This window comes from Diadema antillarum, unplaced genomic scaffold, assembly GCF_040938485.1.
Source record: "Diadema antillarum isolate AM-2024a unplaced genomic scaffold, OU_Dant_1.0 scf00000163, whole genome shotgun sequence".
Lineage (NCBI taxonomy): Eukaryota > Metazoa > Echinodermata > Echinoidea > Diadematoida > Diadematidae > Diadema > Diadema antillarum.
Window position 1 is genome coordinate 608,787 of NW_027271052.1, and position 16,875 is coordinate 625,661.

At 40.9% G+C, this 16,875-nt stretch overlaps 2 protein-coding genes across 2 annotated transcripts; both read left to right on the forward strand.

Moving 5' to 3' along the window:
- Positions 1 to 1,965: 1,965 nt before the first annotated feature.
- On the forward strand, positions 1,966 to 2,916 carry LOC139722334 (uncharacterized). The gene is made up of 2 exons (XM_071633644.1): positions 1,966 to 1,980; positions 2,217 to 2,916. The coding sequence occupies exons 1-2, from the start codon at positions 1,966 to 1,968 to the stop codon at positions 2,832 to 2,834; spliced, it is 633 nt and encodes a 210-aa protein (XP_071489745.1). The 3' UTR covers positions 2,835 to 2,916.
- A 9,601-nt stretch (positions 2,917 to 12,517) lies between these two features.
- On the forward strand, positions 12,518 to 14,768 carry LOC139722293 (uncharacterized). Its single transcript, XM_071633602.1, has 3 exons — positions 12,518 to 12,782; positions 13,157 to 13,459; positions 13,891 to 14,768. Exons 2-3 carry the CDS (start codon positions 13,167 to 13,169, stop codon positions 14,576 to 14,578), a joined length of 981 nt encoding a protein of 326 aa, XP_071489703.1. The 5' UTR covers positions 12,518 to 12,782; positions 13,157 to 13,166; the 3' UTR covers positions 14,579 to 14,768.
- The last annotated feature ends 2,107 nt before the right edge of the window (positions 14,769 to 16,875 follow it).

A 16,875-nucleotide genomic window follows, 5' to 3' on the forward strand; every position in this document is an offset into this window, starting at 1 on the left:
TAACAAGCCCGTGTAGCTTGCCCGGAAAGGTGTGACAGCTAGGGCCTAAACTTGGCTGCAGGTAAATGGGACTTGCTTGCTCAACTCAGGGCAACTACAGGCGAGATACGTGGAAGGTACTGTCATGTGCGGGCCATCTGCGGGGACATTCGGATGGCAAACATTGTTCTTCGCAAGGCTTGCACCGGAAAGGTGTGACAGAGCCCAACAATCTCGAAGTCATATAAATCGTGGTCATGCATGGTTTTGATAGTTACGTGACAAAACTTTATACAACCAAGAGGAACACAATGGGTTAGACAGCCCGACACCACATTTATTGGCTTGTTGCGTATCAGCAGGGTAACCCCTGAGGACAATTATCCCCCCCCCCCCCCTCCCCGGCTAAATACGGGTTAGTGATAAGGTCAGAGCAAAGATTAGGGTTAGGGTTAGATTAAGGGTTAGAGTTTGGGTTACGGTTAGGATTAAGTTCAGGACTGGGATAAGGGTTTAGTGTCAGGGGAAGGGTCTGGGGTATATTTAATTGCCAAGGGGGTAATTGCCCTAAACACGCTTGTTGATGTGAGCAGTTGATATCCCCGAAAGCAACATGCACCGCGTGCAAGCTCAATTTCAAGGGAATAATGCACATTAGTTTAGAGACAGTGCAGTATAAGTTACACTCTGGAAATCTTTCCAGAGTGTACTTTAACTAATGCAAATAGCTTGCATTGGCAATATCACATTTATATCATAGAACACTCCAGTTAAAACAGTCCATTCCATTGACAAGAGGACTGACGCATTCAGAAAGAAGGTCTTGTAATATAACCTTGAAGTTCATACATTCATTTCTTAATGTCGGACGAAGGTCAGGTTTACAATTTAAACTGCTTTCCTAAGATTCGCAAGCCAAATATTGACTTACATACCACGCCACCGTAAGACTGGGCCACTTTACACAGTTTGTAAGATCGGTTTGTGTCAATAATACGGGGATACCACAGCAAGATATCGAACACACATTTGCATTCGAAGCGCCGAACGCATCGCCGTATTTGATCGTTCGTCCGAGGGCTGTTGACGCCAATACGTCTCAGAGGGAAAAACTAGAACATTTTGAGCGGAACACGTCGTGCACTGGTAAGCTTAATGATAAATGTTATGAGATCAAGCAAAAAGCAAAGTTATGTATCGATATGACAGTTTTGCTTCGATAGCGAAGAATATGCATCTGTGTTACAAGTCATTTATAAAAATAGAAGCTATGCATAATAACGTTTGTCTTTTAATTATCGGTAAAGCAGTGTGGTCCGTCATTGAGTAATGTGGAAGAGAAACCACATGAGTTTAAAGCTTGGTAATTTCAAGAGAGATTAGCTGGTCTACACAAAATCATTATCCAAAATAATTTGTACGTAATTGAATAGAGACTCTTATTTTTTCTTTTCTAGGAAGGGATTAATGTATCGTAAGTCCAGGTATTGAAAAATGTTAATCTTTTCTCTCGAATGTTAAAGAACCAATGATTATATCAACGTAACTTGTAGTTTGAATTTTGGAATTTCTTTCACTTCATACAAAATGTTCCTCCCTCTAGAGTAAAATTTTAGACGGTCTGTTAATCACCCTTTGTAGGAGGGATAAGATGGCCACTGACGCACGAACTGGGGGCGACGGACCCGCAAGAGTCATCATGTGGTGCGTTCCCCGCTCGGTGTCGACAGCAATGACAAAATGCATGAGCTTCGTTGACGGGGCGGAAGTCTGGTTGGAGCCGTACGTCATTTCCAAAGTAGCCAAGGACGTCCGTAAACTGTATCATGCTGACTCCGACCCGTTTCCTCTTGATATTGATGGCAACGAAGAGGTCTACCACGAGACAGCAAAAGATTTAAACTTGGGAGGTGACCTACAGAACTTCAAACTCGACCTGCTGTCGTAAGTAATACTTTTTCCAGACGGATCATGACTTTAATATTAATGTTCGTGATACACGTAAAACTGTCTTGTATACATAAAGACGAAACTTGGACCTTAGATACAGGAATGGGAACAAAAATACCCTGTTACAACTTGTTCCTTCTTGACTGAACTGATGTCAATCGCCTGCAAAACCTTAAGAGCTGAAGTATGAAAACTGAACTTGAACTTGATTTTAATGTACAATTATGCGTTGAGTACATTGCATACAATGCTCACCATTTGCCATTCCGTAGGATTGCTTTTCTTAGATCAATGCCGATGCAACGAACAGGCTATACCTGCCTGATCCATCCAGTGGTTTTCGACATTTCTTCCTCATACGACATCCTGTGAAGGCGTACAAATCCTTTCGGAAGACAATGCTAGAAGCAATAGAGGGAATGGATCCCGAGGATCTACCGCCAGGTTTCCCGAAACCGGATCCAGAAACCTTTCACATTATAGATTATGCACCTCCACCGGAGGAAGGAACGCCTTACTTTTTCAAGGCAATCCACGAATTATGGTGCCACATTCGAGAAAACGTCGATAACGACCCGGTTATTGTCGACATCGATGAACTCATGGAGGATCCGGCAACCTTACTTCCACTGCTTTTCCGGGCACTTGGTATCCCGTACTCCGAGAATTACGTAACTTGGGACGCCTCATCCGATGTGGTCCGTAAGTGGCATAGTGTCTGTTCAAACGTCCTCGACGCTCCGCGCTATAATATGTGGTTTGCCAACGCCTTTAAGAGTACTTGTTTTAAACCTTCCTCTACTTCCGCTTCTCTTGACGGAGCGACAAAGGATATCATCGAGGTTGCCGAGAAGGAAATGCCATACTACGAGGAAATGCACAAGCTTAGAGTAACCCCTCTGTAAATTCAGGACACTTCTTAATAGTTAATTACCTCAACTAGAGAGCCACCTCGTTGACTTGTGGTTGGATTGAAATTATGGTAACTCCTGGGTATGCAATTCTCACTCACTTGTCACATAATTGTCAATTAAAACATGAGCATGTGATTTACAATGAAATAGAGGTCACATACTTTGCTTGCTAAAATTCAATGTGACCTTTGAAGTAAAACATGCTCGATTTATAATCATTAATAAGGGGAAGGATGAGGCTGTTTCAAATGAGATATTAGTTCCATCATAGATTGTTAGTGACAGAAACTAAAAAATAAAAATGATTGCTGGCTATATATTCCGCTAGCAAGAACCTTTTGATTAGATGAATCTTCATAGGAGAAATGAGATGCATACTGTTTTTAGTTCATCAGGTAAGTTCTTCTAGAAGGTCTGCTTAAATTCTGGGCTAGAACAGTTTTTGGGTTAATGAGAGGATAGTCTTTCGAACAGCGAATAAGATTATGATTGTATGGATGTTGAGTTTGCGCGAAATAATGTTGCAAAAGAATGAGGGCAGTAGATTTGATTTGTACTTTAAACATGAACGTGCATGGTTCTTAAACATGAATTCAATGAAGCTTTATGATGTTGCGATAAAAATGAGTTTCCTCGTGAGAAATACAATATTTAGATACATGGTGAGATAGTATTTAAGAATTTCAGAAAATAACCACTTTGTTCAGATAAAAGATCTTTTAGCTTTAACAGTACATAATTCACTATTCAAGCGATTAGCAAGAATTCCTAAATCTCAATATGAAGAAATGGCGAATGTATCGTCAGCAAGGAATTACGGATGAGAATTAGGGAAGACTTGATTATATCGTTTACGTAACTATTGAATAATAAATAAGCTCCTTCATAGAACCTCACAATACCACACAACGTCCAGTCTGCAATACTTTGATATGAAACTGAAAAGCAAAGAATTGTTGATGCTATACTGTATTGCAAACACCCTGTCAACCAAAACGGAGCGTGAGACTTTCCTCGTACAAATCAGGTTTATGGATTATTACAAAAGTGGTATTTCGTAACCAGTCTTTCATTTGCCTATTACGGCAAAATATTCTTTTCACCCGGCATTAGTTCACTCATGACTGGCATTTTAAAATGGAATACGGATCCTAATCAAAATTACTAATATAATGTTATCAGTTCTATACTTTGCCTAAAGACCTAAATTTACTTTTCACTGGGCATTAATATGCTAATGTCCGGTAGTTATGACTTGTCGTATTATGTATGGATTGCAATTGCTTTTGTACTTTATCTACTAGTATATGAAATACTATTACTGCTGAGTTAGCGAGAAAAAGTATAGGTAAGAATCTTGAATGGAAATACATTGGCAGTGAACATAATGAAGATGAATATTGATAAGTATCGTAAAGAGCTATATGAGCATGCACAAGTGGCACGATTATGTCATAAGCTATAGACGCCAGTGCTGGCGATAAAGAAGAGAATGGGAGTATGACATTGATATATAGATAATGACTGGCGGGGGAGGGAACATACCGAATGTTCCACCCGAAGGGTTTGAAATGCTATTGAGGGAGGTTATAAGTCCCGAGACGAAGTCGAGGAACTTATAGCCTCCCGAAATAGCATTTTAAACCCTGAGGGTGGAACGTTTGGTACATGTTCCCGACAACAAAAGTCATCATCTGTTATATTATATAGCTTAGTCAAATACGTCAACGTCAATCACCAAAGATCGTAGAGATTCAGTGTACGATCTTTGCAACCACAGCATGCATGCAGCACAACGCACTCGATCGCTCGCTCGCGCAGAGCCAAATTCACTGTGCGCGCGCGGACCTAGGCCTTCTGTCATTTGTTACGTGAAAATTTTTCCCATGGGAGAACATTACCAAGAATGTTCGCCCATGGGAGAACATAACGAATGTACCTCCATCACGTGACTTTGTTTAGCCAATCACTAACCGGTATTTGACTAACCTATTTAATATTGCACATTGATATCCTCATTGGAGTGCTCTCAGGAACCATACAGGGGCCGCGGAACGCTTTTCAGTGTGTGTGTGTGTCGGGGGGGGGGGGGGGGATTGCGGGACCGGGGGTGGAAATTATCAAAAAAAAAAAATGATTGGGGAACTCAGAGAGGAAAGGGTTGTTTAAAAGGGGATATTCCCCTTGTACATGAGGGAACTATTGATTTTTCGGAATGTAAGTGATAAGTCTTGTGCACTCAGAATTATTCAGAATCTTAAGGAGGGCGACCGCACCCATCGCCCCCTCCACTCCCCCTCCCCCTCCGCCGGTGCTTAGACGGGAACTATATGTAAGGGCAGAATCTTTGGAAATCTAAATTCATGGGTGTTGTGATTTTTGCCCCGATTTTTACCTCTTTTTTTTCTTTTTTTTCACGAACCAAAAGTGTGTGTGTGTGTGGGGGGGGGGGGGGGAGGGGGCTGCAGCCCCCCCCCCCCCCCCAGTTCCGCGGCCCCTGCCATATTACCGGACCAGGAAGCCTACCTTTTACTAGCGAACGACATAATCACAATAAGAATAACATACAACAAGATAAAATGGTGGACGAATAATCATTCCGTCCAGCAGTTCCACCATTGGTTGGACGTGCCTGCACTCTTCATTATGTTTCGCCAATGTAATTCTGGCTGCCAATTGTTGTGCATGCAGGTCTTAATTAATGCACTTGTTGGCGTTCGACCATAATTTCTATCTTCATCCTTAATGATGAGGATCCTTCAAGAACGAGATGGGCCTGGCGCCTGGAGAGACGGAGAGGTAAGCGGTTTACCCCTGGAGGAACCGGTTGCCTATAGGTCTACTCATATACGGAGTTGGTATTCTCTATAGGCCTGCAGTAGTTTATCATGGTCCATCATTCAAGAGAGTCTTATAATCGTCTTGGTGCTAAAGTCAGATTTTAGACCAAACCATGTTTTACCCTCCCCCAATGTTTTTTGATGGTCTTAGACTATTTCTAGGGTCTTAGGATACTATGGCTGCCAAACTCTGAAATTCTTATACATAGGCCTACCGGCACATTTCCTTATACGCTCTAAGAAAAAAAAAGTAGCCCATCTTTGCACTTTTTTCAATGTCACGCTTGGAGCAAGGTTGTTTGTTGTCTTTTGTGTTGCAGTAACGACTGAATAAAGGAATAACATGATTTTGAATGTTACAAGTCTTACTGAATTTGTCATTTCAACAGGAAGAGAGTTCCAAATTTTGGGTGCACGGTAAATAAACGTATTTTAGGCAAAAAAAAAAAACAAAACCAAACAAACACATAAACAAACAAAAAACAATGTTCACTTAAAGGGTAGATGGTTGCAGCTAGAATGTCTTGTGGGGTATTTTTGTATTTAGTTATTAAAGGGGAAGGCTAGTAACTGATCAGTGGAAATCAGTGCGAATGCTGGGGGATGATTGTTCCAATTCTTGCGGGATTCATTTAAGAGTATACAAATGATGCACAGGATAGAGTGCGTTAGTGGAGGCGTAGCGCACTCGAGGGTATTTACCATTGTGAAACATGCACGAGGCGAAGCCGAGTGCATGTTGCACTACATTGTTAATACCCGAGAGTGAGCTGCATCTCCACTAACGCCACGAAATAATCCTCTGCATCATTTGTTTTATAAAATGGGTCGAAAACTAACAGCATTTTTCACGTACCTTTGTGGGTCATTCATCAATACCAGTCAGCTACATGTAGCACTCGCTCGAGAGAGTCGAGTCAAGCACGTCGCACTCGGAAATCCCGCACATGTAAGTACTGTACGTATACAAGTACTGTATACGTACGCCACATAATATGTTATGCACACAAGAAAGGCCGGCCGGCAGCCCGAACTAGAAGTTGTTTACAGGATTGACAGCGCGTATAGTAGCGCGCGACGCACTTGTAACAACTGATTGAGTGCGCACTGGTACTGCAGTGCAATGGTACTAAAGTAATCAAAGCCCACGTGACTCATTTCAGCACTTCCTATTGGCTACGTTCTTGAACCCATTTTATAATGCATCATATATCTATTGTGTGAAAATTATTTGCTTCAGAACGGTCTCATATTCAAGTGATGTGCAGCTTAATGCCCCGTCACTGACCAGGCATGCTAACCTGGAAACATTAAACTGCCCATTACTTGAATATGAGACCATTCTGAAGCAAATAATTTTCACACAACAATAGATATTGTACTCCTGAATGAATCCAATAAGGACTGGAACAATCATCATCTCCCAGCACTTCCACTGATTCCTACTGATCAGTTACTAGCCTTCCCCATTAAGAACAAATAAATTACTGATGGAACATTATTGTTGTGAAGGTTGTATATGGATTGATAGTGTTGCATCTGATACATATCAATTATTTTAACGTTTTAATTCTGAATAAACAAATTATGAGTGAGTGCCTAAATAGCCATAAGATTTTGAAGAATCTTCTTCTGTGACAATAAGATCCTCTTGAGTAATACGGAGAAATTAATGTAGAATAAAACATCAAAATTTTGCTGTTGGCAAGGCATATTCAAGTTTAGCTGTTATTCCTATATAAACGAGAAATCACTTACAAATGTCATTAATACGAATTTCTAAGGAAGTAGCTGGAAAAAACACCAAGACATTCAGTGAAAGTGAAAGCAACCTTTGTAAAAGGAATATAATCTAATAATACTGGATTGGGAAGATGTTCTGAAAATCGTATTGGAAGTCTTTTCAAATTGATTCATAACTTGTTAGCTTTCATCCAAGCAATAACATGAAAAAGTGCGCATTGCTTAATTTGGCAACGAGTTGAAAAGGGTCGGAATAGGATTAAAATATGCTGGAATCATCAGCATATGGTAAACTGCAATATATTTGAGGATATTTGAACGTCGTTCATAATGTGGCCGAAGTGAGCTGCGTTCAGGTACACGGAAAGAGATAAATTGCTTGAAAGAAGAGATACCGTTAACGTTTACATGATATTACTTGTGGTTTGATAAATAATTTCTAAACCACTCTAAGGCCCTTCCTAGAATCCCATAGTGACATAATTTGTGGAGAAGTGTTGCATGGTCTTTGGTATTGAGGGCCTTGGAGAGACGAGTACACTGAATTATCAATTTGGTTAATGAATGTCAGAAGGGTATATTATGTAGTGTTGTGTTTCCGGCGAAAGCTAAACTGTTTATTGCTTACGATGCTATGTTTTATATTTTTAAAGTACTTTAGACTAAGAAGTAAGTAACGATATTGGTCTGTAATTACTCACTGATTGATTGTTATCTTCTCATTGTTATCATATTCATGACTGTGATTGTGAACAAAATATCACCACGAGCGCTCGATAGTTACATTCATTTTCGTGCTAAAAGTACTGCATTACACAGGAGACAATAAATTACGTTAACATAAGTGTTGCTTTTAATGAATTTCTAGCCAATGATTTAAGAACTTATCATCATAATAAGCAGTTGATTAGGTATATTCTATCAACATGTCACAAGCAATTTGTCATGTAAAGCTCAAGAAGTCTTAGCATTTTGTAGGGTACCCGCGCCTGCGGATGATAGCGCGTGTCCTGCTTGGAAGAGTCACCTATCAGACCACGATGTTGCGACACGGATTGTCGCCCCTACACGGATTGTCGCCTCCTGCTCGGGGCGACAATCCGTGACGCTTGTGCAGTTCCCAGTTTTTGACCTCGAAGGCGACAATCCGTGTTGGCAAAATAAAAATTGTTGCGACACGGATTGTCGCCCCGTCACGGATTGTCGCCCGGGCTCGGGGTGGTTCCTCGGTGTTAAGCTTTGGTGGGATGGGTATGACTGATAAGTTATGCGTGTGTGTGTGTGTGTGTGTGTATGTGTGCGTGTGTGTGTGTATTGTGAGCTGCATGATATGTGATGTGTATGATTTTGTGTGTGTGTGTGTGTGTGTGTGTATGTGTGTGTGTTTGGAGTATAATAATACCATAAATATGTAGAAACTGTGCATGTGTGGTGGTCGTATAGTGGTAGTGGTTTGTTTGTGTGTATACGTGTGCCTGTATGCTTACGTGTGTATGTGGAATATATTGGCGCTACTGTGGTAATACAAACGCTTCAGAGTGTATGAGCACGTGTTTGAAAAATTCACACCAGCGTTGATCTAAAAATAGTATGGGTGTGTCAACCAACATCAGCGGTGAGGCGGGCTAGGCGAGAGAGAGACCGAGAGAAAATACATACGAGGGAGGTACCCTCCCAAATGTTATTTGTCTTTGTTCATTTTTCACTGCAGTCATTTTCTTCCATCAGTCTTATAAACTAGAACGTCCATACCACATTCTTTGTCCCAGAATAGGTCGGCATGCTTTATGCATCGAGCGAATAATTTCCACACGCCGTAAAAAAATTGTCAATCGTTAGTTGATTTTAGCACAAACGAACTGCCATTGCACACCGCTAATACATACTTTATACAAACAAACACCAACAAACACTCAAACAAATCCTCATAATGCAAATAAACCAACTCAACACTTTTTTCCTCGATATTTATTGATTTCATTCAAATCATTTCATAAATCGACCCATTCTGGGTGTAACATGAAAAAAAAAGTTACAAATGGCAATTCGAAACACAAACAAATCCATTTGTCAATTTATACCACAAATAATCTCACTTCAACATAAATAACTCGATTATAGACCAACCCTACTAACAATTTCTTCACGAGAAAGTTTTGACATGTAGGGCCCTACCAAACCTATATTCCTTGAATACATTGGTTTGGATCATGTAACACCTTCTTACTTACAAGGGCATATACATAAAAAACACAAATACATTACACAAATCTAGCATGAAATCAGTCATAAAAAAAAAACCCGACCACCCCCTCCCCTCCCCAACCGAAACAAATCTAGGGCCTACATCTATCCTAAATATTAAATCCTACCAACATCTGTCATACCATTTATAACTATCCTTCTTCAAATCCAATCCTCAACCCACCAACCCCTGATTTAACAAAACCTAATCATCCCACACCCACATTCACCAACCCAAATACATACACACACACACACACACACACACACACGCGAAGGTTCGTTATTCCGAAGTTTCGTTTTTTCCGAGGCTTCATTTATCCGAAACACACAATTCCCTATACCTAGAGGTTCGTTGATCCAAAAATGAAATTCGGAATAACGAATCTTCGGAATAATGAGCCTTCGGACGAATGAGCCTTCGGACGAATGAGCCTTCAGAATAACAAACTTTTGCAATAACGAAATGTAACCCCTTCCCACGTACCGACGCACACCCGAACCGATACCACATTCCTTCCTGATGAAACGATTTCCCAATGTTGATAAATAAGACATAATGGACCGTATGCAGAAAAGCAGCATCCGCCCGCACGCAAGCTCCACTCCGAATTCATATACAAATCTGCCAAACAAACTCATCAAATTCAAAGCTGCTGATAAAATCAATATCAACGTTTATGCCAGCAACAGCTTACTAGGTATCCCTCCCCACGCGCAGCTAAAAAACACATACGCAAAAAACTGACATAATAAACACATTCTTCCATCACACACACAAACACACACACACACACACACACACACACACACGCACAAACGGACACTAAATTAGCATGTGCACGCGCACATACACACTTCCTTGAAACCTCATCATGACTTTTTACATGGCATGTTTGCATGGATGTAGCCATGTAAGTTATGTGTTAGTATTTCAATGATTATGTCCAGAACGATATTACCCAGCAAAATGTGCTTCGAGGGCAGGCGACAATCCGTGCCGCAAGCCCTCGTCACGGATTGTCGCCAGGCGACAATCCGTGACGGGGGCGACAATCCGTGCCGCCAACGCCCGTCACGGATTGTCGCCCCCAGCAGGAGGCGACAATCCGTGTAGGGGCGACAATCCGTGTCGCAACACACGCGGTGTTTCTTGGGTGATGCTACTTTCGGTCCTGCAGATAGAGCGGGGTGAAAACCTCCCTGGTGGATGGTCGGTGGTTGGTGAGAGCTCACTTGAAGTCATCCCGCAGATTCTCCATCCGGTTAGCATCTGATGATTGTACCGGGCACTTCATCCTGTTGACGCCATTTTCGTCATTACTACCGGTCCATCTGGGCAACACTGCGCGGCGTTGCGTTATCATCCAGGAGTTGATTCGTGGGAGCCTGCAGCCATGACACTGGTGTCAGTCGCGATGATATCAGTGTCAACACCCACTGCCAAAGGAATGTACCTTTGGATCACTTGCGTAGGAGCGATCTCGAATGCGTGTACATGGTCATTCGATTAAAAATATTATATACACAACCAACCGAACGCAATGGGGAAGGCCGACCCTGCATTGCTACTGACTTGCTACTGCAATACATGTACATCCTTATGCAGCTGCTAGCCCCCAACCCAAATGCACTGTGTGGTAGGTCAATATTGCTAACGGCCCTGTCACTCATTGCCGGGTTAGCTACGGGGGCTTGTTGCGAGTAGGGATTTTGCAGTACGCAGGAGAATTTTCTGCGGGCGTACAAGGATGTTGGCGAGTTCCGTACTTGCGTCTTACTGCTAAGATGCGTGATATTTACCTGCTACTTGCGTGTAATACGTGTGACCTGCGTGAGAGCTTTGAAACCGATCCATTTTTAGATAAACGAATGACTGCGAAGTACTGCCGCTAAGGGCCTCCTACTGCGTGTTCATCTGCGGACAAACCACCGCGACTCGCCCGGAACGAGTTTTGAGCATGCTCAAGGCCTTGTCACACCGTGTCTTGGGAAGCCTTGCGGGGAAAGATTTTTGCTACCCGGACCTCCCAGCAGTTAGTCCGCACCTGAATGTACCTAGCGCGTAATCTCACCCATTGTTGCTCGGAGGTACGCACGCAAGTCCGATTTAAAGGTGTGACAGGTCCTAAACTTGACTGCGGGTGAATGGGACTTGCGTGGGTAACTCCGCGTAACTACGGGTGAGATACGTGCTAGTAACTGTCATGTACGGGTCATCTGCGGGGACCTCCTTGCAGTAAAAAATGTTCTTCGCAAGTCGCACGCAAGGCTTACCCGGAAAGGTGTGATGTGGCCTTAAGGAATGATATATAATATTTTACATCGGTGATGCTGGTTATTCCGAAGGTTCGTTGATCTAAAAATGAAATAAGGTCGTTATTCCGAAGGTGCGTTATTCCGAAAATGAAATAAGGTAGTAAGTAACGAACCTTCGGAATTACCATTATTGTACGAACCTTATTTCTTTTTTGGATTAACTCACCTTTGTAATCATAAACCTTATTTCATTTTTACATTAACGAACCTTCGAAAATGAAATAAAATTGAATGAAAATAAAATGAAATGAATAACTAACCGTATGTCATATTGAGATTACCGAACCTTCTAAAAATGAATCTTCCGAATAGCGAACTGTAACCATTCCAGATACAGCAAAAGTTACAGAAAGACAATTTTTCTGAGGTCATCATACTTTAATTTGTGCCAATAACTTGTATCAGCAATGTTGTTAAACAGATGTAATAAACACTTTCACACACTGCCATTTTCATTGAAGAGGACTGACGTAAAAGGTCTTATAACCTTGAAGTTTATGCATTCATGTCATAATGCTCTACAAAGGTCAGGTACACAATATAAAATGTTTGCACTAATCACGTTGATTTATCTATCACGCCACTTTGAGACCGAACCACTTCAGAAAGTTCACAAAAGATCGGTGTGTGTCTGAACGATTGAAAATACTACGGCAAGATATCGAACATACACTTACATTCTCAACGCGAAACGCATTGCCGTATTTGACCGTTCGTCAGAGGACGATTGATGCCAAAACGTCTCGAAGGGAAAGAGAGAACAGTTTTAACGGAACACGGCGTGTACAGTCTGGTAAGCTTATGATGCATGTTATGAGATCAAGCAAAAGTGAAAAGCTAGAACTACGTATCCACAAGTCAGTTTGAAAAATAAAAGTTATTTTATGTAGAGAAAGAAATCATCTTTCAAAGCTTGCTAATGTCTTGAAAGACCAACTGCTCAAACTGAAATCCTCAATCTGTTTATTTTTTTCCTATCGTAATGAAAAGATCTATTTTCTTTCTTTTTGGTTCAAAGGAAGATAATGAAAAGTCTATTTAAATGTTGACGATGGTAGGGGATATACATAAGATATGTAATTGCTGCGTGAATGTAGAAACTTCTTTTATCTCATGTAGAATATTATTCTCTTTGAAACAATGCAACGTGCTGTTCGCCCTTTGTAGGAAGACGGAAATGACCACTGACGCAAAATTTACAAGCGACGGAAACGCACGAGTCATCATGTGGTGCGTTCCCCGCTCGGTGTCGACAGCAATGACAAAATGCATGAGCTTCGTTGACGGCGCCGAAGTCTGGCTCGAGCCGTATGTCGTTTCAAAAATCGCCAAAGACTTTCGAGAACTATATTACACCGACTTCGAGCAGCTTCCTATTGATATTGACGGTAACGAGGAGGTTTACTTAGACGCAGTAAAGAAATTGAATTTGGGATGTGACACGCAGAGCTTCAAACTCGACCTACTGTCGTAAGTGTTATAGTGTTTTTCAAACGTACCATGACTTCATCAAAGTATTTGCGACAAAATTGTTCAGTATAAACATAAACAAACATTTCGACTTTTATTATAGGAATGCTGACAGAAATGCCTTGGATCACAACGTGTTTCTCCTTGAACGATTTAAACGCTCGCAAAAACCGAAGGGGCTATGCAAAGTGAAATTGAAATGTTGATGTAAATCTTAATTGACCTTAAAGTACATGGCTAATACTGTGGTGCTTTTGTTAGATCTACCAGAATGTCGCGACCAGGTGATTCATGTTCTAAAACTTTCTGCGTCACCACAATTTGAAGAGCACTAATTTTAATCAGTTCTTTTCGGCGTGCATAAGAGTATAACGGAGCTTGAAGATTCATTAATAACTAACATTAACATAGTTCTGTCCTTATACCCGCAGACCTATTAAACTGAAGCAAAAATTCGACTCGATTCCTTCTACCACAAAATTCGTCTTCGTCAAAGACATGGCCAGCGGCATGCCACCAAGCCGATACCAGTACCTACCTGATCCATCCAGTGGTTTTCGACATTTCTTCCTCATACGACATCCTGTGAAGGCGTACAAATCCTTTCGGAAGACAATGCTGGAAGCAATAGAAGGAGCGGATCCCAAGGATCTACCACCAGGTTTCTCGAAACCGGATCCAGAAACTTTCCACATTATAGATTATGCTCCTCCACCAAAAGAAGGAACGCCCTACTTTTTCAAAGCAATCCACGAATTATGGTGCTACGTTCGAGAAAACGTTGATAGCAACCCGGTCATTGTCGACATCGATGAACTCATGGAGGATCCGGCAACCATACTTCCATTGCTCTTCCGCGCACTGGGTATCCCGTACTCCGACGATTACGTAACTTGGGACGCCTCATCCGATGTGGTCCGTAAGTGGCAAAGTGTCTGTTCAAACGTCCTCGACGCTCCGCGCTATAACATGTGGTTTGCCAACGCCTTTAAGAGTACTTGTTTTAAAGCTTCATCTACTTCCGCTTCTCTTGACGGGGTAACAAAGGATATCAGGGAGGTTGCCGAGAAAGAAATGCCGTACTACGAGGAAATGCATAAGCTTAGAATAACCCCTTAAAATAGTTTGTTCGGGACATTCGTTCTTTCTTCTTTTTCTATCTCAGCTAATAGATACCCAACTTCTTGACTCAGATATCCATTGTACGATAACTCTCCTGTAGGTTAGTCTCGGATGCAATAACACCCACTTGATGGTGTTACATTACTGAAATGATGATAAAGTCGTCTGTATCTGTTTGTTTGCTGGACGTGCGTTCAAGAAATTTGACAGACGTTCTATTTAGCAAAGTGGTTTGGCTTACTGATGTAATAACGTTTCAGTGTGACCTTGACTTGAATGCTGCTGTCTCATGTTATACGCAATTTCCGATGAGCAAATGTACACATATCACTTAAAATAACTGCTTTCGTTTTTTCTTCAATCCATTATAACAATAAGTTGCCGATTCTTTGGGAAAACCAATACTTCTTCAAAAAAGATATCGGAATCTACACGATACATACTCAGGAAGATCGTAGTAAAGTTCGGATTCTGTATTTTCGAGCAAAAACCGAGAAAAACCATTACGTTTGTTTGCTCCGAGCAGATGCGAAAATGGCTAATATTAATATCAGTCATGAAAACATGTTGTTGTTTTTTGCATATAATTTTGAATTTCCACTGTTGATGATTGTACGTTATAATCATTACTCCATTGCATGCAGTTAACATTGTTAGGGCTTGTTCGACAGTATTGTTGTGTTCTCCAGAATAATGAAGAATATTGGTACCCCATAACAGCTCACAGCCGTTATCACCTTGTCTTATCTCTGCAAACATTTAACGTAAGATATAAGTTTGCATGTTAATGATTGAAGATCGGAGCAAGATATGAGGCTGGAAGTACCCTCAGATCTTAAACCTTGCATGTACATCATTGCTCTATCGAACATAATACACGGAGAACATAACACCTTGTTGACATCGCATAATACACAGAGGATGCAATGCCTATAATCTCCCATAAAATGTAACCAAATCACGAAAAGCTACCATAGGGGAGTGATCATCACTTTCCTATGGCTACCAGAAGATTCTTCATGAATCTTCCAGCTTGTACAATATCCTTAAAATCTTGTATAACTTTTTAGATTAATGTACCGTATAGCCACAAGCAATTCACTTTTTTTTTTTTTGCTACAGCTGTACAAAGTTTATGCTTTATACTCTCATCTTCTCCGCCTATCTTTCTCGTATGTTGTTGCTACTGCTATGAAAGATAATGAAGATATCTAAAGCGTATAACAGGCTAAACGGTTGAATAGACAGAAGTTCTGAACGTCATTTTATTATAGAGGGATTTATGTAGATTATACATATAGTGAAGTAGACCATTTCAGTAAGCCTTTTAAAGGACACTACCTTCTCTTTTTACGCTGAATAGTGAGATAATGACAGCGTAAGCTTGAGCTTACGCTGTCATTGAGTGCACTCATTTACATAATTATTCATGATGATCATTTTAAAGAGCTGTTTGACAAGAAAAAGAACTACAGTTAACATTGAACACATATAATCATTATGTCCTTATTCGATACGATCTTGAAATAATTGCGCTGCTGTTTTTTTTTTCATTCTTTTGATAGCAAGTTTTGTTTACTTCTAGAATATTGTCTTTAGAACGTACTTCAGTGTAAATACTGTTAATTAAGATCAGAATGATAATGCAAATGTACGTCTCCCTATTGTTTTATTTAGTACCATCATGCAATGATAAATGTAAATTTGGATAAAAGAGTGCTAATGGAAATGTGAATGTACATCTTTCTGTTCAGTGCCACGAACCGAAACACCATTAGTCATCATGTTTCATAAAGCCAGAATCAAAAGCGTGGTGTTTATCTGGAAGAGATGATTACCTTGATAAACGTAGGCCTATAACCATGCAAACATACACAAGCATAGGTTGCTTTTTTTCTCTCTTTGTATTTAAGGTTTCATCGCATTTTTCCAAGGTACAGTAAAAAGCAAGAACAACGAATATTATCTTTGTGACCTCAGTAACCTGTGCTGACATTAAACGAGATCAACCATTGTCCGTCCTCGCCTGGTGTACCCTAATCCTTCCCCACCTCACTTGTATAATTGATTATATGGAATGCGTGTGTCTAATTGCCAACTGTATAATTGTCGAGATAATAAGAAAGAGCAAACAATCGTTTCTCTCCCAAGAACCTCCCTAAACGTATACACACACACAAACACACACACACACACACACACACACACACACACACACGAATGCACCCATCATCTTCAAAAGGGGATTCGACGTATGAGCAAAATAACGGCTAACATTTGTCTTTCCCTCAATA

Bases quoted from the DNA above. Each gene is read 5' to 3' on its own strand.
- LOC139722293 (XM_071633602.1), top strand. From the start codon at position 13,167: ATGACCACTGACGCAAAATTTACAAGCGACGGAAACGCACGAGTCATC. The intron at 13,460-13,890 runs GTAAGTGTTATA...TTATACCCGCAG, and splicing joins TTCAAACTCGACCTACTGTC to ACCTATTAAACTGAAGCAAA.